The 25,446-nt window shown below is 36.3% G+C and overlaps 1 protein-coding gene across 1 annotated transcript in view; it reads right to left on the minus strand.

The window, feature by feature from the left end:
- FAM83E (family with sequence similarity 83 member E) overlaps positions 1–25,446 on the minus strand; it is a 139,521-nt gene that overhangs the window by 49,185 nt on the left and 64,890 nt on the right. The window contains exons 4-5 of the mRNA XM_053690658.1: positions 21,426–21,550; positions 1,052–1,787 (exon numbers count right to left, since the gene is read on the minus strand). Of these exons, the coding sequence (XP_053546633.1) occupies positions 1,052–1,787; positions 21,426–21,550 (861 nt within the window). The remainder of the gene's footprint in view (positions 1–1,051; positions 1,788–21,425; positions 21,551–25,446) is intronic.

The raw sequence follows: 25,446 nt of genomic DNA on the forward strand, positions 1-25,446 counted from the left end.
ATGAGAACAAGGCTCCCATTAGAGCTTATGGAAGCGTGCACTATTGAGTGCAAAGCTTCCATGCAATGCAAACGTGAGGTTGCGTTTGCATTGCAGGCCACTTCAAATACCAGCGCACAATTGCATGTGCTGATATTATGAGTGGATGCAAATAACGTTCTTGTGAAAGCGCAATTTTGCATTCCACTCGTAAGCTGGCCATCAATCGGTATGCACAAAGAATCTTGTAACTAAAAGGGGTTTACTGTCCCTTTAACACTTTAAAAACAATGATTCTGTAAAGGCTTTTGAGATTTAAAAAAAAGGAGTATAAACTGTCCCTTCCATATAATACATTAATTTATTTTGGTGAAAAGTATATGGGAATTTATAACAATAGAATTAGTAGTCTGGTTAATTTTCAATGGATTTTTAGTAGGGATGGGCGAATGTTTCTAAAAATTCTAAATTTAAAACGAATTTTGATACATTCGTTCGTTCTAATCGAATTTCGAATGTTTATATAAAATTTTAACATTCTATTTTCGAATTTTCATTTTCAAATTTTTCAATAAAATTCGAAAATATTTGTTCGAATAATAGAATGTTTAGCTATGTATTCATTCAATTTCGAAATGTAATATTCGAATTTGAATGTGACATTCGAATTTGAAATAGTATTTCTTGTCTACAACTGTGTTTAATAAATGTAATATTCGAATTTGAATGCTACATTCGAATTCGAATGTCACATTCGAATTTGAAATAGTATTTCTAGTCTAATACTGTGTTTTATAAATGTAATATTCGAATTCGAATGTGACATTCAATTCGAATGTGATATTCAATTCGAATGTGACATTCGAAATAGTGTTTCTAGTCTACAATGTGACATTCGAAAACTGTAAATAACATTCGAAAATCGAATTTTTAAGAATATTCGTTCTTATCAACATTCTATTATGTAAATCGAATTTCTACAATAACATTCGTTCTAACATTCGAATTTGGATATAAACACATTCGCCCATCCCTAATTTTTAGCTACTAACTCAATATAAGCTGTACTAACCTTTGCATCTTCTCCAAGCTCCATCTGTGTTGCATTTGTTTCCCCAGTACAGCCAGACATTTGGGAGAGTCGGCTAAGATCCCATAGAGATTTGCTGGGCCTTGCTCCTATTGTTTTAGCTACAGACAGTCTTGAACGCTGCACATTCTTTAGGATATCACTAAGAGCGCTATGTGAATCCTGGCCACCTCGTAACTGTAGCGTAGGGCCTTCAAAGTTACGACAGGCAGCTAAACGATGGCGAATGCTGTAGTCTGGAACATTTAAAGTTTCTGTAGCGGTAACTGAAGAATTTTGTGCAGCATCTGCACCAATGCTCTTCACTGCTGGTGGAATTACTGTTCGACGCTCTGCTATCTTATTAATACTTTTAGATAACTCTTTTCCATTAGGTGGAGGTGCAAAAGGAGCCACAATAACCTCTGTTGGCTGTAAAGTCCCAATGGTACTAAACTTCTGAGGAGAAGAAAAACCATTTGTATAGGGTTCCGCAACCACTGGCAAAGGACGTGCAGTATAACTCACATTTTCAGATAACTCAGACATTGTTATTGCAGGAGAGGGAACTGGTTCTCTCATACCAACATCGTTTTTAGGGCCTTTAATAAAATCATATCTCTGCAATGGTCGGGAAGCAGCAAATAATGTTCGAAATTCATTATCGAATGAGTCAGTTATTTCTCCTGTTAGCAGCGTGATGATGTTTCTTTCTAGACGTGAGTCACTCCATGTGAAACTATAAAACAGGAAAGAATGTAACAAAAAGCAAATTAGTGATTTGTACTTCTTTGTCTCTCATAGAGCAGGTAGCAGATATTGGGGAGGATTCAACAATCCACAATGGATCAACAATAAAACAGACATTTAATTTTTACAAACAAGATTAACCAGTTAATGGAAATTAAACTGCTGAGCACAACTACAGTAGAATGATTACTCTCGTCATTCTATTGCTTTTCCATCTGCATCTGCAGCTCTCTTCAAAAACATTCTCCTATTTTAACCCCTTAAAGTTGCCAGATGATGCAACTCCTCCGCTTTGGACTGGGGGCTGCCATGTTAGAGCACAGGTATTTCCAAACTCTGTTACTGAAGCGGTGTGCATTTACAGATCCACGAGGATGCTTAGCTTTTTGATAACTGTGCTTCAGGCGAGGTCAAACTAGGTTGTACAGTACAGGCAGGAGCTTTCCATTTTGGCAGTGGTTACATAGTTATTGTTTATTAAATAATTTGTGTAACTTTAAAACTGTGTTAAAAAAAAATTGGAAACATATAAAGTTTACATACTGTATCATACACACAATCATTCATGATCTGTCTGCAGCCTTTAATACTGTTGACCACCCTCTCATGCTCCAAAATCTCAAATCCTTTGGCATCTGTGACAAAGCCCTCTCCTGATTTTCCTTCTACATGTCTAATCATACCTTTAGTGAAGCCTTCTCTGGTGCATCCTCTGCCCATTTACCACTTTCTGTTGGGGTACCACAAGACTCTGTCCTTGGTCCCTTTCTCTTCTTAATTTATATGTCATCCTTCAGTTCCTTAATAAAGTCCCATGGGTTTTAATATTATTTGTATGCTTATAATACCCAAATCTACCTCTCTGCACCAGACCTATCCCTTCCTCGTTAAAGGGACACTGAACCCAAATTTTTTTCTTATGTGATTCAGATAGAGCATGAAATTTTAAGCAACTTTCTAATTTACTCATATTTTCTTTACTCTCTTGATATCTTTATTTGAAATGTAAGAATGTAAGTTTAGATGCCGGCCCATTTTTGGTGAACAACCTGGGTTGTCCTTGCTGATTGGTGGATAAATTCATCCACCAATAAAAAATGCTGTCCAGAGGTCTGAACCAAGAAAAAAGCTTAGATGTCTTCTTTTCAAATAAAGATAGCAAGAGAACAAAGAAAATTTGATAATAGCAGTAAATTAGAACATTGCTTAAAATTGCATGCTCTGAATCACAAAAGAATAAATTTGGGTTCAGTGCCCCTTTAACTCGTGTCACTAAATGTCTTTCTAATATTTCATCCTGGACGTCCTCTCAGTACCTTAAACTAAATCTCTCCAAATCAGAGTTCCTTATTTACCCCCCTTCTTCCAAAATCACTCTCCCCCAACTTTCTATAACTGTTGATAATAGCATCACCCCAACCCCACATGCCCAATGTCCTGGGGCCACACCTGAATCTGATATATATTTCACTCTCAACATCTAGTCTTTGGCCAATTCCTGCTGTTTCCACCTTAAAAATATCTCCATAATTTGCCACTTTCTCACCAAAACACAACTAATCCACTCTCTCATCCTCTCCCATCTTGACTATCTCCTTTATAATCCACAATGAATGCCACTGCCTGGCAGATCTTCCTTACAAGACACTTATCTTCTGCACCTCTCTGCCAATCCTTTCACTGGCTTCCTCTCACCTCCAGAATAAGTCACACAATCCAGACTCTGTAATTTAAGGCCCTCAATAACACTGATCCCCCCTATTTCTCAGACCTCATCTCCAGATACCCTCCCTCTCACCCACTTTGCTCTGCTAATGACCTCCTCCTTTCATCCTCTCTTGTTAACTCTTCACATTCCCATCTACAGGACTTCTCCAGATTGGTCCCTATCTTGTGGAACTCCCAGCCTCTGTCCACATGACTTTCCCCTTGTTTTCAAAGTATAAAGTGCTCCTTAAGGACTATATTCTTCAGAGATGAATACAATATTCACTAACATTTTGCTAACTCAGTTCCTCTACTTTTTTAAATCCCCTATACCCCCTTAGCTTGTAAGCCTATGAGCCCAGCTGTTTTGTAGATCACCTTCATGAGTGCTGATTTAAAACAGTGCAACTTATGGCGGAGCCCTCTACCATTTGTCTCCAATAAATGCAACTTTGTACATTAGAACTGTGTTTATAGCACAGTGGAAGCTGTTGGTGCTCTACAAATAACAGATAATAAAGTATCATGCACATTAACCCCAATAAATTGTTACTGTTGTTATAAAGCTGGCAACATACTGATCTGTAAGTTTGTACCACTTATGTCACTGGGTTTGAGAATACCTAAGCTCCAAGATGGCAGAGCCCAGTTTAAAGAGGCTGAGTTTCAGCGTCTGGCACCTTTAAGCTACTGAAATAGGAGAACTACAATAGGATGAATAGTGGCTAGACTTGTGCATGGGAGAAAAATGTGTTTCAGACGAATCAATTGTTCTAAAATGTTTCAAGAAATCTGGTTCATCTCTAGTTCCTTAGGCACTTTGTTTCAGAAGATTTTTTTTTTTAACAACATGTATGTTTGTTAACCAATTTCTTTAGAAGCAAACAAAATGCCCCATAGCCCCCAAACCTAACCATTAAACATGTTTTTACTAATCACCTTACAGCTGGACCACACAATGCACTTAACCACCATACCCCTCACTACAACTAGCCCCCTTACCACCTGTGTAGGTAAATTTTATTATAATACAAGAACAAATGTGTTGGTACATACATTTGTTATTGTTTCAATGTGTTCAGGTGGCAGTATGAATGCAACAAAAATAAATTTCTCTCTAGTAGTGTCATTATTTTGTAGTTGTGCAAGACAAACTAGACAATTTTGGGAGAAATGGAGAGAAAAGGCAATAGAAGGCAAACTAAAAAACAAGGAGTGTTGGTATCTAAACAATACCACTTAGTTCCTATAGGAGGCGCTAAACCAAATAAACACAGAATATCAAAATATATATGGTATACTTTGTAAATGTATTAAGGAGATTTTTTTATACATCCAGCTACAATAGTTTGTTATACCTTTGGTATTTTTATAATAAATACTATTTTTAACTATACACAAGCTTGGTGGTTGGTGTTAAAGACTCATTTTCAGTAACCTAAAGGGCACAATAGCCCTCCTCTCCATATCCTTCTCCTAGTTCCAGAGTCATTTGGATATAAAGCTCTGCTCCAGTTCCAGAGATCCAGTGTCATTGGGATATAAAGTTCTGGTGAGGACTCCACTATATCAGCCAGCTGGTTTGCTGCAGAATACCAGCCTGCCTCTACCAGCACAACTGAGTGCCATCCCACTTGTGAGTACCCTGTGTTTGACCATATTTGGATTATTTTGGTCTTTATTGATCTACACATGTGGCACCTTTGTCCTTGTTTTTGTCTTTACATCACAGAAATAGAAGGCAAACACAGCAATACATGGTGATAAATCTGAGATACAGGTATCTTTTGTTGAAAACCAGGGAAGTATTGTTAGGAGCTGGCCCATCTCTGAAGCACTATATGGCAGCAGTTTTGCAAAAACCATTATCCATTTGCAAGAGCACTAGAGGGCAGCACTATTTCCTACCATATAGTGCTCCAGATGCCTACTTAGTTATCTCTTCAACACAGAATAGCATGGGAATAAAGCAAATTTGATAATAGAAGTAAAAATTGTATTTTTTTTAAATAGTAAGTTTCGACTGAATCACAAGAGACCATTTTTGGGTTTCATATAACTTTAAATTTCATTTTGGAGTTTACTGCCCTTTAATATTAAGTGAGACAATTGAGACAAAAAGAAAAATATTTAGCAGAGAATTTTTTTTTTAAATATTAAAAATGAATTACATATAGTTTACAAAATTTTAAGAAAAAAAAAATTTCTATATCACAAAATAAAATTGGTGTGTAGGACTAATTTCACTAGTATAAAAGGGCAACATCCCTGACCTAGGGATACATTGACATGTAAATATAACCGTTAGGTGTTCATACATTCAGCAATAAAGGAAAATACAGTAATGTCTAAACAATTAGAGTATAAATCTCAGGAAAAAATATGAAGACAAGTAAGCGATCCTTGTATGAACATTAGATAAAATGAACCCTCAGTTTAAGGCTTGGCCTGTGCCGCCAGTAGCTGGTTGAGTTATATGACTGGAAACAGCAGCATTGTTGCATCTTGTAAATAACTGGTTTTCTTCATTGAGTAGAATTAGCAGCATTTTCTTTATAAATGTTTACTAGGGTTGTCTAGGGCCACATCGAATCCCACCAGTACTTATTTTTGTATGCCCGTCCCCTCATGTGCAACACACAGAGTTATCTCCTTTTTCATGTGAGACATACAGTGGATCCATAGAAATATGTTCTTCACATTTAACTAATAATCACAATTATATATACACACAGTATAGCACAAGTTCCTGGAAATAAAGCATTGTTCGTGAGATTTAGGCAGAGCAATCATAATATATATATATATTTATTTATTTTTTCCTTTTTCTCCTTCTCTATCTCACAACCGACACAAATGCATTCTATAAATGCTGCTGTTATCACCACTCCGAATGATTCAATTAACTTTGGGTGGGTTGAATTAGAATTAACATTTACATATATTAACCTAAATTTTTCTGACTTAAAAGTAACGATTTCCATAAATTGAAAAAAAAAAAAAAAAAAATTTTGATTCCCCTACACAAATATTTCAAATAAAATTTACAGCTTTATTACAGCGATTTCTAATTAGAATCAGTCTAAACAACCATTGTTTTACCACATTGTTTTTCTGTTCCTTTTTTGGGATATATATTAAAAGAAAAAATAAAGTGTGTTTGCATTTATACTCTTTGATGAAGTGGAATTATGGCTAGGCAGGATTTCTTGAAAGACTGAAATGTCAGAAAAGGATTTGTCTTTTTTAAAAAAAAAAAAAAAATTTATATATATATATATATATATATATATATATATATATATATATATATATATATATATATATATATATATATATTCTTGAGGAGCACTATGTATAATATTGTAACAAAGGCTAAGATTGCTGCCATATAGTGCTCAAGTCATGTGCACACCCCTGCGCCTACCTCAATATGCTCTCATGGAAAAGAGCGAGGGAGAACAAGTTACATTTAATAAGAAAAGTAAACTTGAGTTAAAAAGGTAAATTGGACTCTGTATCTGAGCCATGAAAGTTTAGGAGTATTAAAAACAAATTTACAGAAACTGTAATTGATCACAAAAATACACGTTTGAATTCTGTAGGAAAGATATTTTCTCTTTCATTATTTAGATAGAGCGAGCTTACATACATTTTCAAATTATTTCTATTATCTAATTTGTTACATTCTCTTTGTATCCTTTGGTGAAAAGTATACCTAGGTAGGCTCAGAAAAAAAGCTGCCGATTGGTAGCTGTACATATACGCCTAGTCATTGGCTTTCAGATAGCTCCAAGTAGCGTATTACTGCTCCTTCCACAAATGATACCAAGAAAATGAAGCAAATTCGATATTAGCAAATTGGAAAGTTGTATGATCCATTTGAATCATGGGGAAAAAAATTGGGTATCAAGTTGCTTTAAGTGTTTTTGTTGGCACATACAGCTATACAAAAGGTAATAATTAGAAAAGATCTAGAACACCAATGCTGTTGCTAACTCCTAAACAAAGATGACTGAGGTGTTGGTTACACAAACATAACATATTTTCAAAGTAAGATTATGTTAGACTTAACACCACAAATGTTTGTTTTTTAGTCATTTTTATTTTAAACATTTTCAGCTTGTGTACAAAAGCTTGAAGAGAGATAGACATCATACTTGTTGCAAGCAGAAAAAAAAACATTTATAGCTATACACACACAGCTTGCATATCTATTTACAGAACACTGATAATTCTAAGGCATCTGTCTCTTTAATTATCTGCACACTCTTTATAAGCTGAAGTCAGTATCAAAACAATTTAGGATGTATGGAAGTTAAAATGCAGCTTACAGAAAAAAATATGTATTCTATGTTATTAGCTCCATCGTTAAATGTACTTAGTTTTAATTGAGAGCCTCTGATCTGCTTACTGTGCTTCAGTTCCAATTCAAAAATATGTCAAATGTCACCTGTTGTCACAGGAAGCCTAGCAGTAGGGTAATGCCCACTATCAATACCGAGAGAAGAGAGCCCTCTTCAGAAAATGAACCATTGCACATATCAGAGTTGCAGCACTCGTAGCTCATGTTGTAGCTTAATCCAGTAAAATGTATCTCTTCAGAATTCTCACAATTATCCACTTTGGTACATCCTTTGTTGAAGAGAATACTGAGTCCAATCTGCTTGCCAGTTCCTGAGAAGCACTGCTCCCCATTCTTACAGCCCATCTTAACTTCAAAGCAAGTTGGCTTGGTTGAAAATTCACAGTAGACACAATTTAAGGAATGAGAAAAATCCCAACAGATCATAGAGCTAAATCCCAGAATGAGTATAAGTTGTTTCACTGTCATGATGAATATATGCAAAGAAAATGTGCTCTCTTGATTGTCTGAAAATGTCTCCAATGCAGAGCATGTGTTACTGTCTCTCTGACTCCTGAAGATTTTGTAGTCTGTTCCTCTCAGGAAATGAGGTAGGAGTGATGTCACCAGTAGATGACATCATATTAATAGGTAGCTTCAGTCTGATTATCATATTACTAATGAATTAGGAGATAATCACACGCATGTATTTTAATTATAGTAAAAATTATCAAGTGTAGAAAAAATAATGCTGTATTTATAATCTAAGGTTTAGTTCAGGACATTTTCCGATTAGTTGCATAATTACTAAGTAGAATTATATATACATTTTAAAGGGACAGTGTAATGTAAAATTGTCTCCCCTTTAATTTGTTTCCAATGATCAAGTTTACCCACCAGAGTGTATTAAATTGTTTACAAATAGTTCTTTATCTTTATTTTGGCATTTGACATATCAATTTTTTTGCCTGTGGTATCCCCACCTATGCTGAAAATTGTAATACTTAAGTATTAGCTATAGAAACACTATGTAACCATAGCCTGCAGAAGGCATTGCACTCCCAGTGGGAGTAATAGGTTAAAATTGTTCCAAGTATTGGGCTTTGGTATAAATACAGGGATAAGATAAGGAAGCATCTGTGTGTATAGAAAGTGATAAAATAAGGATATCTGATCGCCCTACAAGCACAGCCCATTTTAATGCATTGTGGTGCCAAAGAACCAAAATAGCTATTTCATATACATAAATAAACCAAAATCAGCAATTTTTCATACTTTTTATACTGCTGGTATAACAAGTCGTTGGAAACACATTAAACCAATTTTACAGTAACTGTCGCTTTTAATGACTTCAGAGCAAGCCCTGGATATTTGCATTTACACTTCACTAAATAATTACAGGTGTGTAGGTGTCAGATTTACATATCTAGTTTCCATAGAAATAGGGTGCTCAGGTTTCCTGAATGCTTTTCAAATCCATGTGTGCCCAGTGCTCTATTTACATGGAGAGTAAACACCTTGATATTTTAATATAAATTGTTTAGTTATGTATAGTAAAACAACTTTATACAACACTTTCATTATTTATTTTGCACACCTTTCCTATATTTTAGCTCTGACAATTGAGCATTTTCAAATATTCAGAACACTGCAAACATTTCAAAGCTAACCCTGCAACATACATTTTCCTTACTGGCTTTAGCAGTTACCAAAACAATGCATTTTATTCTGACTGTGGCTATCTGTGATTTTTGAAGACTCAAGCACAAATTATGGGTGGAGTTTGGACTTTGAAAAACAATTGCAGCAAACAAGATCCTAATTTGTTTTAAAATGTTTAGACTTAGCTGGTATGTTATGCTATAACAAGACAGCAAACATTTTTGTAGATAATAAACACCTTATAATTACAAGTGCATCCTGTGATTGTCTGAACTTTGTAGCACAAATTGCAGAACAAATAAGTAAAACAATGAATAAGTGAGTTGTAATGTTGCATCACATAAGCAACCAAGCAGGTGTCTTGAGTGAAGGGGCCCATAGGCAGTATCCTACCTTGCCTTATAACTAATCCAGGATAGTTTTTTTTTAGCATTGATCACTGCATTTTCTGCTTGAAATATATACAACACTGAAATTTAAAAATCCTATGTATGGCAAAGCTTCTCATTAGATCTGATAAATACCTCCCTCTATTACTGAACAGTTTAGTTTTTGTGATAATTCACCAGTACTTAGTTCTAAAGACAAACAGCTGATAATTTAGTCAGGATTTTGTTTCGGCAATAATTATGTTTCCCTTTTAGCAAAGCTGTTTACTTCAGCACACCTTACATATGAAAGCTCTTAAACATTTTAATAATAGCTTTCTCATGTGCTGAAGATCATTTTAATCAATCACAGTTTATTTGTATTTAATCATATAATGTTATATATAAGATTTTTTGGCAAATTTACCTTAGTTAAAAAAATAAAATGATTTGTTTATAATATAGCTATATTCCTCCAACATTTCAAATTCTGATGCTGGGACTGGGCTTAAAGGGACATTAAACTGCAAGAAAACAAATACAAAATAATGGTTACTATTCACCATGTTGACCTGGATTTGCACAGATCTTAGTGTGTTGTACTCTCACAAGAATAAATCCGGTTCTGAAAATAGTCAAATGTGGCTTGTGGCCAGCATCTTCCGCATTTGAACCGTCCCGAAATAGCCGAATGCTCATGTCTAGTATAGTGAGTAGTAACAATGCTACTGCAGTTGTACATCACAGTTTACTGTCCCTTTAAAGACAAAGGGGTTTGGTGGGTTGTGCTGTAAAAAGGGCGGGGTTTGGGATGGGCTTGTGACTGCGGCACAGATGTCATTGAAGATGAGATCTGTGAAGCCTTGAACCTTGTGGAGCCTTAAAGGGACAGTCAACACCAAAATTGACACTGTCTAAAAAGATAGATAACACCTTTACTACCCATTCCCTAGCTTTGCACAACCAATTGTATTATATTAAAGGGACACACAGGTGAAAATAAATATTATTGATTCAGATAGAGCATGCAATTTTAAACAACTTTCCAATTTACTTCCATTAAATAAATGTGGATGTGCAAGAATTCACAGAATATATGTGTATGCATTTGGTATTGGCTGATGGCTGTTACATGGTACAGGAGAAGTGGAAATATACATAACTTTGAAATTTGTTAGAAAAAAATCTACTATTCATTTGAAGTTCAGAGTAAGTGCTATTGTATTGTCTTGTTATTGTGCATTTGTTGATTATGCAAATTAACTATTTTTACTGGTCCTTTAATATAGTTTATAACATTTAAACCTCTAAATTTCTGCCTGTTTCTAAGCATGCTTTTTTATAAGTTTTTCACAACAAGAGACTACTAATCCATGTGGGCCATATAGATAACATTGTGCTCTCTCCCGTGGAGTTGTGGCTGACACTGCACTAATTGGCTAAAATGCAAGTCAATAGATAATAAATAAATAGCCATGAGATAAGTGGGCTCTCATAAGAGGCTTAGATACAAGGTAATCACAGAGGTTAAAAGTATATTAATATAACCATGTTTGGTGTGCAAAACTGGAGAATGGGTAATAAAGGGATTATCTTTTTAAACAATAACATTTTTGGAGTTGACTATCCCTTTAAAGGACCAGTACACTCATACTTGGTAGTTTACATATCATCAGCAACAGAATTATAACAAATAACACAGTAATACATATAAATATTGTTGGAGTAAAACTTTTTTATTTTTTACCAGTTTTCATTATTTCCAGAATGTTGTCCTGGATAATCCCAGAATGCCCGGATAAAAGGGCTGGGCAACAGTGGCATGTTAAGCTGCCCCTTGACCAATCACAATGGCTCAAATTATGATATACATGAATAATTAATTTTGCGTAATATGTGTCACAAGCGCGTCCTCATCGGTGAGCGTGCAATGACGTGGGCGGACTCCCGGGCTTAGTTTGTCAACAACTGTCAGAACCCTTGCAAGCTGCCCAAGGAAAGTAATGTGCCCAGCAACTGTTATACATAGTACAACATGTTTTGCACTGCAGACATACACCTCTCAGGCACCCGTCATCAGTGAGCATGCAATATATATATAAAATAAACACAAACCAATAAATTAAATATTTAGTACATGGAAACTAAGTGAACTATTTCCATATATGGGTGCGCATAGCGGTACGTTCCTCCCTGTTCCCCGAATTCCTCAACCTTCTGCTTCAAACAACAGAGCAGTAGCTGAAGTGCCTGGCAGATCCAGACATTCTCGGTTACTGTACGTTTTAGAGAGTTGGAGGCGCTGTGTTGCAGCAAATGCGTGGCAATACACATAAGCATAACTTGAATATTTAGGGACTAAATATGAACACGCTCAGAGTAGTTTGCGCCTAGTGTATAAATCATTAGTAAATGGTTCAGTAAAGCTGATGTGTCCCTTGGATGACTGACAATATGCAAGTGGCAAGAAATTTGATTCCACCGCTGAACAAGGACAAGCTTTTTATTGAGGGCACGTCTGTGTTCACACTTGCGGTAACATCACCATGGGGGCTGGAGCATGCACCCTGCACTGAAGGGACTGTGGTTGAGTGGCCACACGGCCAAAAAATATAGAGATGGGTATTGGCAGCAGCCCAAAAAGCGGATGATTCAAAAACGATTTTAATGATTTATAAAACAAAATAAAATAAATGCAGCACAGCAATCGGTTTATCTTGGCATGCTAAACAAATTAAAATTAGTTAACAATTTGGGTAAACTGTCCCTTTATGGATAATAAGAAGATTACATGTAAAATAAAATTGTGACATGCACATTTACATCCTTGCATAACTGATATGGTGCAATTACACTTTAAAACTGCTGGTTCAGTAAACCTTTAAATGCATAATCCCTAACATTAACAGCAATTTATTTCCACTTTTCACACTCTTCTAATGCAGTGGACTTTATGTAATCCTAGAGCTAGTTTATTTCTTACAAATATAATACATAATATTATGTAATATAATATTATTGCATACAATTTTAAACAAACTTCCAATTTACTTCTATTATCAAATTTTCTTTGTATTAGTATACATTTCATAAATTACATCATAACTCTTAACAATACACAAAACTATATTTTCATTTGAGACACAGAATATAGTAAGAAAACAAGGAGACTTCCGGTGGGCGGCTCTAGAAGATGGATGCAAGCTTTTGTTGCTCCGGAGAAAACATTTCTTAATCTCCTTCACATCATCTTTCTTCCATGCCATCTGCATCTCCCTTGACAGAGAAGCTGTCCGGGAATTACCAGCGGATAGAAGGAATCCACTCTCTTCTTCCCCGGAGGTCACTTTACTTAACAGTAACCCACGTGGGATTTTGTACAGACTGACTCTGCCCAGAGCAATGGAGTTGGAAAAACGTATGGCCGTGCAGATATTTGAAATTCTTGTGCCGGCATTTGAACGTTTGTTCTATAGCTATGAGACATTAAGGGAAACCATCCAGGCTATTAAAAGTCCCTGTCTTCAAAAAGTTAACCCTGTGATTGTGCGGACCTGCCTTCCCATACTGGACCCGCATAAGATACCTCTCACCCAGCTGCAACCGAATACTAACACTGCGGACTCAACACTTCTCTTTCTAGATTCGGCTGTTTTAACTCAGGACGTGGGGGATGTTTGTTTAGCCCATCACACTGCCGAGTATACCGCTGCACCTGCAGAGTTCGCTATCGTCTCCACATCCTTTTTTTCATTGACGGACATGATCCTTACCTCACTAACAGGAAAACAGGGCAACAGGCAAATTTTCGATGCAGCATCGCTACAGGTGACCATCTGGTTAGCTGCTAATGCACCTCTCCGATATCCACATCCTCCACAGCGCTCCTTTTCCAGCAACACTGAGAGGCCAGATGGAACACGGCCTGATATCACACTAACTCCATCATGCCTGCCTGCATGCAACACATATCCTTTAGGAAAGGGACTCTTCATCTGTTGCCCTGTGTATCGTGCTGAATGGAGACCAGATTTGGGTCATCGATCATCGGTCCTGGGCAGGGCAGGCATCAGCTAGAACGGGAGGGCTATAAGTGAGAGGACTTTCACGGTACTTTGGCTAACATGCTCCAGAATATTTAATCTACTTCTTCAAGTTGGACAAACTAGGCTGCCAAGTTCCACAGCACTTTAACTTTCACGTGGATTTCCAGCCGAAATCTTGTATGTAGCCATACTGGACAGTTCATATTGTTATTGTTCTATTTTTGTAAGTGTCTTTACTGTTGTGGTTATTTTTATTTTATTTTTTTTTTTTTTTTTTTTTTGGACCTCTATCAATTACGATTTAATCTGCTTTTCTCAGAAACACCCAGCTACAGTTCGTATATTGTAATATGTAATCTGTGCTAAGTTTTAGTCGCTTCTTACATAGCCTATGTGTTATTACTTTTTATTTTGACAATAAAGAGAAAAAGTACTGGCGCTAACAGCTATGGTATGTGATCAGGAAATAAATGAGTAATTCTCAAATATGCATGAGGGAGTGATTACACCCAAAAGGAAATGGGAAATATATATTATATTTTTCAAGGTGACAATAGTAAATATAAATGGAATTTTACCACAAGTAGTAACAATGCTATATCTTAAAGAAATAAAGACACAGGTCAAATATTATAAAAAAACTTACATATTTATTTAATATAATCAGATAAAAATGATAAAACCCTAAATAGGACAAGTAGTGTCTGGTGTAATGGTGGATAAAAGTATATAACCTAGCTCTAAGGATGAGCTCGAACAAGCAAATTACAATAGGTAGGTATTATAAAACTATCCTATACACTGGTACCAGGCTAATCCTAGATAAAAAATAATAAATAACAATAATAACAATTGTGGTCACAGAGCTCTGACTAGAGCATCTAAGTATAAAATATGTATATTAGTAAATAAAAGTAGCAGGATAAAAATCAGGTACAGAATAATGCTAGCTGACTGGACGTCCAGTTAAAAATTATAAAATACAGCGGGGTTTTCAGACAGATTATACAAAGGTACTAGCTGCCCAAAGAAACAGAGATCTACGGGGAGATATACGGGTGAGTGGTAGAGGATCAAGCAGGATTTGCTGTAGAAAATGTGAACAGTTCACTCTCATATGCAGTTGATCTTGCTCTGGCGAGTATTGGATCACACTAACATATGAGAGGGGTACCTGAAAGTTGCCGGCTAAATGTCCGTTGGTGGGGGTGGCTATCAGGAGCCGTGTACTCTTAACAGTTTCCAAGTACTGTGGGAAATCCCCTTGTTTGAGCTTTAATTTTCTAGGTCTTTTCACTCCTGTCGCAGACCGCTTGCTCTACCGCTGTCCTCTATGATGGCGAGTGCGGTGCAGGTTGCTGGGGCTGTTCCGGTTCCTTTGGCTGTGTCAGTGACGTCTGCGCTTACGTGTTTGCGTGCGGTCGTCAACAGCTGGGCTCAGGTTTGGACTGTATCCAAGAAAGTTCCGCTCCAAGTACAGAGCTCACCAGGCGTATTTAAATTCACGCTTGGGATAAAACAGTTCTTTTCTTTGGTAGTAGAACAATGGGCCAACTTCAACGCGTTTCCCCCCTTCCTTGGGGCTTTTTCTTCTTGAAAAAGCCCCAAGGAAGTGTATAGGATAGTTTTATAATACCTACCTATTGTAATTTGCTTGTTCGAGCTCATCCTTAGAGCTAGGTTATATACTTTTATCCACAATTACACCAGACACTACTTGTCCTATTTAGGGTTTTATCATTTTTATCTGATTATATTAAATAAATATGTAAGTTTTTTTATAATATTTGACCTGTGTCTTTATTTCTTTAAGATATAGCATTGTTACTATTTGTGGTAAAATTCCATTTATATTTACTATTGTCACCTTGAAAAATATAATATATATTTCCCATTTCCTTTTGGGTGTAATCACTCCCTCATGCATATTTGAGAATTATTCATTTATTTCCTGATCACATACCATATCTGTTAGCGCCAGTACTTTTTCTCTTTATTGTCTAACTACCCATTGGTCTTTGTGAGAGGGACCATTTTTGTATTTGGCTGGTAGAAATAAGCGCTGATTCATACTTCTTTCCCAAAATTACTTTTTATTTTCCCATGCCTGGATGTGTACAACACATGCTGATTTGCAAATTGTGCATCTGTTTAGAGATGTTTGTTGTTGGGAACACAGTTTTCCTCCTATTATCTGACAGTAGAGACTTGCTCAGTAGCTGCTATAGACTCCCTGAGTGGGATTATTCCCATACTGTTCGTCTGCAGATATCATTAAAGCAAACTTATCTTAGTGGGGCTCTCCTAGACCTTCTACTGCAGGTATTCAACCCGCAGAGTAACGTTTGACATATGGTCCCATCACTGTGCCTAAGTTAAACTAATATGTTAATGTTCATATATGCCAGGAAATATTTAAATAGCTTATATCCCTGTGTATTTCACTTTTATTCTATTTATTTTCTTAAGGTATAGACAAAGCTTTCCACATTTATGTTACTGACATGACTGGTACCTGATAATTTTTGAACAACTGCAATAATTGACCAGGTTGTGTTAACTTCTAACACTGGGGTTTTACCCAGACTTGCCTTTGCTTGTAGAAGTGTGGCATCAGGTAGTGAGATTATTAATTGTACTCTGCTCAGGAAACCATTTTACCAATTAATAACATGATTCCTGCAAAAAAATACTTGTCCCATACCTGTCTTTGTAAGGCATAGGGTCTCTGCAATTTGCAATCATATCTAACATTCTGTGCTGGATAATATATCCAGATATGCATGCCAATCATATTAAACTAAAGTTTGTTTTGATTTCTAGGTTTAGTTTAAAAAGGTTAAAAAATAAGAGAGCTCGGGTAACAGATAATGAGAAAACCTTGGTGAGCATGTACAGTAGATATTTCTTATATCTGTCTTGAATGCATTTTCATATATCTTTTTATCATAGCCCAATATATCACGTGTCTCGGAAGCTCGCCTTTTATTCGTATACAGATATGTAGCAAACCAGCTCATAGTGTTATATTCATGCAATTCATGTCTTTTATTCTCAATTTTGAGTGTCATGTGCTTTCCTTACCATATCCACTGTGAATGTATTAAGTGTGTCCTTATACAATTTCAATTTATCTGTATGTAACTGTTTCCATGCTGTATGCCTAAGCTCTCTTCAATAAAAAATAATTCAAAAAAGAAAACAAGAAAAAGGCAAGCACTACACCAGTTCACAAAAAAGTATTTAAAACAGCTTTCAGCTTTATTTCCAAATAAATAAAAGACATGACAAGAGGTCCACAGATGAAACTGGCTAACGCGTTTCACACCCCCTAGTGGCGCTTAATCATTAGTAACTGTCATGGATACTAGACCCCCAAGGCTAATCCCCACCCCTCTACTACCTGGCTAACTCCTTTTTACTTCAGATTTGGTCCTTTCATGGCTTACGGGATCTCCCAGACTCTTACTATCTGTTGTTTTGCTATGTGTACTTTATCAGGAAAGAACTGAACTCTGACTGGGAAACCCTTCTTGGCTGGCCGTGCACCTGGAACTGCCGGTTGGCCGCATCACCCCGGACACCCGCCTAACCCCTCTCCGGCTGGCAGGGTTCCTGGAACTGCCGGTCAGCCGCATCACCCCAGACACCCGCTAACCTTTACACCAGGTCGCTCCAGCGGCCCTTTGCCTCAGAGCTCTGCTCTTTTGGGGATTGGTAGCTCCTATGGAGGACCAGAGGTGGGGTGATTACCGGAAGGGAGCTCCCTTGGGAAATGGGGGTTTTGGACACCCCCACCTCCATATCTTTACTAGGCTGTAACTCCGGTCCCCAGTAGCGGATCCTGATGCTTTTTTGACTGTGGCATCTGGGGACTGAGGGATTTCCAATGGAAGTGCCGCCACTCCCCTGGGATCACCCCAAAACCACGAGTACTGTGGGAACTCTATGGGACTGTGGCTCCTATGGAGGTGCCGGACTGTCTGAAGGGGCAGGAATGGCGGGAGATCTTGGGATCAGATAAGGCTCTGAATGTGTATATAAGCAGTGTGTGTTTCATAATCAAATCTGTTCTTGTTCTTACCTGAATACTAGTCTGTCTAGTTATTTGGGTGGGTTCCTGAATACTGTTTCTGTCTGGTATTCGGGTGGGCTACTGGCAACTACACAGCTGCAGTATCCAGGGAGGAAGCAGGACCCTTTTGGCGGAGCTACCCAGTCGGGGTAGCTGGGGTCCGTCACAGTAACATTGCTAGGATCATTAGTCATGGTGTTAGTTATATTATGTTGATACACTGAGAAATAGACATCTGGAAAGAACAGGTTGATATAAGTTTAACTCTTTGGTTGCAAGCAAAGTGAGTACAATGTTATAGAATACATCTCCAGCAGTGGTAATAAGGAGTTATACTATAAGGGAGTTAAACAACTACATTGGTACATTAATTAGCTTTGACTGTAGATGACAATGTAAACCTGGGGGATCTCCCTTTCTGATTTGAATCCTGGGGACCCACTACAGCCATGGAAAGAGATAGCAGTATATATATGTGAAGACTAAACTGGCCTGCTGCACCTACTGTATGTTTCTGCAGCTTTGTCATGTGTTTTATATCCACCTCTGGCAGCTAGAGGGGTTAAACCTGTCTTATCTGCTTGAGAGGAAGCACTGCTCTAGAAGACATAATGCTGCTGTGATCAGGAAAGTCAATATTTACTTTTTATAAAAACGTTTTGTAGCAACATCTAAGAGTTAGAAGTGCATAAAACACTTAATAATTACAAGGCTTTTATGTAATCTTGAAATCAGGGCCAACCTTAGCGGGGCCCTGGGCAAGATACATTTGTGGGGCCCCTGAACCCATTTCCCTTATTCCCATCCACTGTATGCTTTGCCCCTTGAATGGCCCAACCCTGCACCAACATTCAGTGGTATCTATATAAAGAATAACACAAAATATTAGACCTCCTGATACCATAAACACTTCTCATAAACTAAATACAACATATAAATTGCACCATATCATTTTAAAACCCCTCTGACTATGCGAGGCCCACCAAAGTGCGGGGCCCTGGGCGGGTGCTGCTCTCCCCTGCCCAAAGGGCAGGCCTGCTTGAAATAAATTAGCATGCCTACTGGGTGTAAAAACTGACTGAATACATTAACTCCTTGTTTGCTGCAATTGATTTCCAAAGACAACCTCTCCCCCTTACCTTTTTTAAGAGGAGCAGACTTCATCTGTGTTGCCAAGCTCAGTAGTAGGGATAATAGGCAGAACTGCATGTCTTGCCTCAAGCCTTTCATTCTGCTTGAAAACTGAAATGTCCTGTTCTCTCTTCCAAGCAGTTGGCGTGTTTTTAAGGTGAGTTTTCACACAAGCGTCCAAAATCGCTTGAATTTGAATAGTATTTTAAAGATGGTGGTGTGAAAAAAATAATTTTTTATGCAGTCGGAAATAGGTGGCGTGAATCATGTTTTTGCTTGAAAATTTTTAGTCTCCGCTCAAATATCGTGGCCTAATTTTGAAGCGAGTTTTAAAGCGAAGCTGCAGACTTGCTTGATTTTGAATAGACTAATTGTCTACCCCTTAGCAGCTACGATTACGGAAAGATGGGCTGAAACGCATCAGCAGTTAGTTCTTTGAGTGTAAACTGAAGGCACCCACGATGTCACTTATATTGCAACTATGCTTCTATTTGAAGTTTGAATGAACTCTCAATAAAAGCGTTTTAAACTTCAAGGAACACTGCTGCATCTCATTCACTAATAGCTATACCCTTAGTGGGGTAGACAAGGCTTGCCATCGCCATTTTGTTAGCAAAACTTACATCACCTCGGTAAAGTCCAATAAGTGACATATAGGTAGCAGAATTGGTCTTGCAAAGTCTGTAGTGTGCGCTTCTAATTCTCAGAACTTGAAGCCTCATAATTATTAGAATTAATTAGGCATTATTTTATTTATGCACCAAAAAGTATTAACCACATAGCGAAAGACCTGTATGTAAAATGAATACATAGCAAAACACCTGCATGTAAAATATGTTTTAAAAGCATTTAAAACTATCATTTTATAAGACAAAGTTTGCCTTGTTTTCCAGATGCAGGACATACCCCTTGAAAAGCCTCTTGAATGTTGCCTATTTTTTTCTCTTTGCTTTAGCCAATTAGGGACAGGTATAAATGACTTATTGTACACATCATCAATCAATCACTATGCAGAATGTATAACTTTCAAGCTTCTCTGGGGGGTGGAAACACTGCACATTTCAGAGGTAAAGGACCAGTAACTGTGCTTTCAATTAGTAGTGGTTAACAAATCATTAAAGAATATATCATATAAATATTATGCATAAAAACTTTCTAATTTGTAATTTTAACTTACTTGTACATCTTGTACTTTTTCTGTTTTTTCCAACTCAATCCATTCTCAAAAAATAACGGACGCAGCATAGCACAGCTTAATTTTAATATAGCCAATTGCTGCAAGAAAATAAATGATTCATTTACATAATTTCTTTATGCAGGCTCGCTCCCAATCGTATTTGCATTCCTTATTTTCTTCGACGCATGCACATTTTTATCGTCTTTCTTGTGACGTTTGTAGATAGCGCCAGTGACATGACTGTTTTTTCCTTAAAAAAGCATGACTGCAGCTTCATTACGGATAAAAGCCTGTCGTTCACTATCCCAAAATAACAATGTTGATTTCCATTTTTTTTTTTAGTAAAATAAATAAATTATTATATTTTAATACATTAATATACAAATTACTAAAATGCAACAATTTTCTCAGTGGCTCTGGCCTTCTTCTCAGACTTCCTATGTTATGAATGACACACAGTTAGGCGAGATCTATGAGAAAGTCATGTGATTGTCAGTGAACACTATGAAAGTGCTGACGTGCGCATATTCTAATGATAGTGATGTAACGGTAAAAGCTCTGCGCATGCACATTCTCCCTTGCTCACGAGCCTGACACCTAGGTAGCCCTTCTTGATATGACATGAATAATAAGAAGCACGGAGGGCTTGGAAATTATTAAGTATTTACTGTGAATTTATTCAGAAAAGAAAAGAAAAAATTAAATTATGTATATTGAAGTATTTTTAGCATATATAACAAGCTGGCAAAAATAATGCAATAATAAAATAGAGTTTACTGTCCCTTTAAATTACAAGAAAAGCAGACTAAATAATGAAACTTCAAAATTAATTATGCATAATTAAACATTTTATAGGGAATAGAATTTTTTAGTTTAATGTGCATTTAAATCAAAGAAAAAGGAGGAAGAATAAATAATGAAAAGTATATTCTATTTTTGTTTTTTACCATGCATAGTAAACATTGTATATTACAATCTCAAAGTGATTTATGTTTAGTTTGTATACGCTTCTACATTTATAAATTCAGATCATCTTTTAAATCCATACAGAACTGCAAAATAAGTGCTGTTTTTAATCCCTTCAGTTGTTATTTGTAAAATAAACAGGATTCTTACCTATAAGTTCCAGTGATCACAGTGTTACAGTCTATAAGCAGAAATTTCTCTTTTAGGGTTCCTGTAACCTGCTTCAAATTTCGATTGCTGAACGTGTTTCCCGAAATGACTCTTACTCTCATGTTCTGTAAAACCACAAAATAAAATGTCAATTCATGTTTATGTTAATATTTTAGATTTCAACAACTTACTTTAGATTTAGTAAAATAATACAGATAACTGTATGTTCAAGGCTGCTGCTGTTTTATAATATTAAATAAATGGAAATCAGTTTAGCAGCAAATTATAATGAACAGCTGTTGTATTTATAACAATTAGTTCACATAAATTAATCTTAAATAGAAAGTAAACTCTAATAATCTTAATCATACAGATCAAAAAGCACTATATACATGTGTTAAAAATATATTTGCATGAAAAAAACAATAAGATAAAGCTGTATATTTTGATTTTGAAGCTAACAGGAAGTGCATACCTATGTACAGCTTGACCCTAGGGACTGGTTGTTAATTGGCTGATAAGCAGAACTCCCACTGCTCTAGTGGTAGACAATTCCCATTTCTCAAGATGGTTCCAGTTTAGGACCTGTGTCATCCCACCAGTTAAGCCATCTGTCTTCCCAGATATGCCCAAGACTGCCCTGACTCTGCCCCACCCGGAGGTCATAAAGCTTTGCCTACACTTCTTGTTCCCAAAATATTGGGATTATCTCATTTTAACCAATCAGAACCTAATTAGTATTTGCTTGCAAAGAAACGCTTCCCCATTAAAGTTTAGCTAACGGGAAAGTAAAGTCAAAATTAAATAATAGTAGTGAATTGGAAAGTTGTTTAAAATTGTATGCTCTGTCTAAATCATCATCTAATTATGACTGTACTGTCCCTTTGGAGTTATTAGCAGTACTATATTACATCATATTCCAGGAAAACCCATCAAGACATATGTTCCTCAGAATGAAGATCCAATACATTTTCAAATTTAAATAAATGGAGTATGAAATTATCCCCTATGATTCATTTAATCATACTGAAGACTAGAATTTAATATATAAAAAGAGAGGAATTTGTTTAAAATGACATATTCTAATATAATTGTATTTTTCCTGTAGCAACATCATGGGCTGTTTTTGCTGATTCTGTTCAACTCAATGCTGTTAAAATATGGACATTCCTCAGCATTTATCATTGGGATATAGCTATGAGTTAACGAGGCTCCAGCTTTTATGGGAAAAAAATGCTTATTTTTTTATCATGTGACTATAAACTCTTGAGCTGTAGACTAGATTTTCACTGATCTCTGTTTATCTTCATGTAGAAGTGCTTTGCATTTGTACTATTAAAACTGATAAGTGCACTGTCTGTGTAAATTTACTAATCTATATATACAAATTAAATTTGCTTTTGGGCATTCTTTAGGTGTCACTAGTAAGCTCTCTGCATCTTCATTTTTTCTTTCATGATTCAGATAGAGAATGCAATTTTAAGCAACTTTCTAATTTACTCCTATTATCAATTTTCTTCGTTCTCTTGCTATCTTTATTTGAAAAAGCAGAAATGTAAGGTTAGGAGCCGGCCCATTTTTGGTTCAGCACCTGGGTAGCGCTTGCTGATTGGTGACTACATTTGTCTGTTCTACTTGAAGGCAGTTAAGTATCAAGTAGTGAGAGATAAGTGTCACTTTTTGGCTCATAAGTGCTAATCTTTAGGATTAGTAAAACCCAGTAATGTTGTACACATATAAGTGTTAGCTAGGAGGATAACAATTTACAGGATACGTTGCACAGGTTTCTGAAATATGAACCCTTGATTGAATAAATATACCTATTCTAGTAAGGAATCCTTTGACAGAAATTAGAAAAAAAATTATAAGTAGGTAATATGCAGTTCAAGAGTCTTTTACATAATGCACTTTCACTATCTGTATTTGTAATAATTAGTATTGCACCATATTATAGATCAGATACCCCTATGCTTCTAAATGATTGAAACAAAAAAAGAAAGGGCGCCTCCTAGTGTAGCCAATTTTTGTAAGTAGATAATATATATTAGCAGATTTTGTACTCACATGTAGTGAAGGCAACGATAATGCCTAGGTAGATGGTCTGGAAACTTATCAGTGTCCCAGTTGACTGTGCACCATGAGAAGGGCTGCTCCTCTTGAATGGAAAAGATCTGGAAAACTGGAAAAATATACAGAGGGCGACTCCTAGTGCAAATCAGTTGATACAGTTGTAAGCCCCAAATGATCCCTTTAGAGAGATACTCACATATTATGGAGCACACTATAGTGCTAATGAGGCAAGCTGGGTATATTATGGTGGCCCAGCGCACATAACACTCTGGCAAGCAGTGGATCAATGTAGCAAATAAAAGATAGGAGACTCCAGAAGTATATCAAAAATGAGTTTTATAAAAATAAATAAATGAACATAAAAACAATCAGTAAAACATGCTACGCGTTTCTCAGAGCTCACCACTCTGTTTCCTCAGGCAAGTTCTCTTGCCTGAGGAAACAGAGTGGTGAGCTCTGAGAAACGCGTAGCATGTTTTACTGATTGTTTTTATGTTCATTTATTTATTTTTATAAAACTCATTTTTGATATACTTCTGGAGTCTCCTATCTTTTATTTGCTACATTGATCCACTGCTTGCCAGAGTGTTATGTGCGCTGGGCCACCATAATATACCCAGCTTGCCTCATTAGCACTATAGTGTGCTCCATAATATGTGAGTATCTCTCTAAAGGGATCATTTGGGGCTTACAACTGTATCAACTGATTTGCACTAGGAGTCGCCCTCTGTATATTTTTCCAGTACCCCTATGCTTCTGGTGCTTATATGAAGAAATACCTTTTGCTGAAAATATGCAGCAGCACTCTAAATGGTAAATGACTCCTAAACTAAAGAAACCAAATCATTAGGTCTCTCACCAGTAAAACAAGTCTAGCAAGTTATCAAATGTGTTAGAATCTGTAATTGCACTTAAAAGGAGATTAAATCCATATTTTTCTTCTTTTATGATTCATACAGAGCATACATTTTTAACAGCTTTCCAATTTAATTCTAATGTCAATTTTGCTTTACTCTTTTGGTATCCTTTATTGAATGAGCAGCAATGCACTACTGGTAGTTTGCCAAACACATTGTAAACCAATGACATGAGGCTAGGTATGTTTTTCAACAACGGATAGCAAATGAACAAAGAAACTTAGCCAATAGAATTCAATTGGAAAGTTGTTTAAAATGTTATATTTTATCTGAATCATGAAGGAAAACTTTGGGGTTTCACATCCATTTATCAAGGTACTGGTGTTTTTTTTTCCGTTTTTTTTTAAATCCCATCATTATTGGTAAATATAGACTTTCTTTGTCTAACACTTTATGCAAATGCATCTTACAGTTTGCCCCGGTACTGGGGTCCTAAGATAACATAAACTGTATTGGTGTTTATATTTGTAATACATCTTTCAATAATTTACTGTATTCTGAAATCCTGTCTAAGAACACATTTTAATTTTAAGAATAAAGATAACTGGTATAATGTTTAAAATATGATTCATTGGTGCATACAAAATAGTCCCTTTAAAAGGTCATTAAACTTATTGGTTTTTTTTATGCTTCCAAATGAGGACATAGTAATAGTTGTTTGTTTGTTTTTGCCTGTTTATAAATGGCTGGTGCTGTGCTGAAAAATAAACATTTGTCTTTAATTAATGCTATGCTAGTGGGATGTGTCACTGAACGGTGACAGTTCACACATACGCCTCCTGTTAGCGTTAAAGGGACATGAAACCCAATTTTTTTTCCTTTCATGATTAGAAAGAACATGCAATTTGAAACAACTTTCCAATTGACTTCTATTATCTAATTAGTTTTATTCTTCTAATATCCAATCAGTAGCTGCTGATTGGTGGCTGCACAAAGATGCCTCGAGTTATTGGCTTACCCATATGCATTGCTATTTTTTCAACAAAGAATACATAAAGAATGAAGCACATTAGATAATCATGAAAGAAAAATGT

Source organism: Bombina bombina, chromosome 8 (assembly GCF_027579735.1).
Source record: "Bombina bombina isolate aBomBom1 chromosome 8, aBomBom1.pri, whole genome shotgun sequence".
Classification (NCBI taxonomy): Eukaryota; Metazoa; Chordata; class Amphibia; order Anura; family Bombinatoridae; genus Bombina; species Bombina bombina.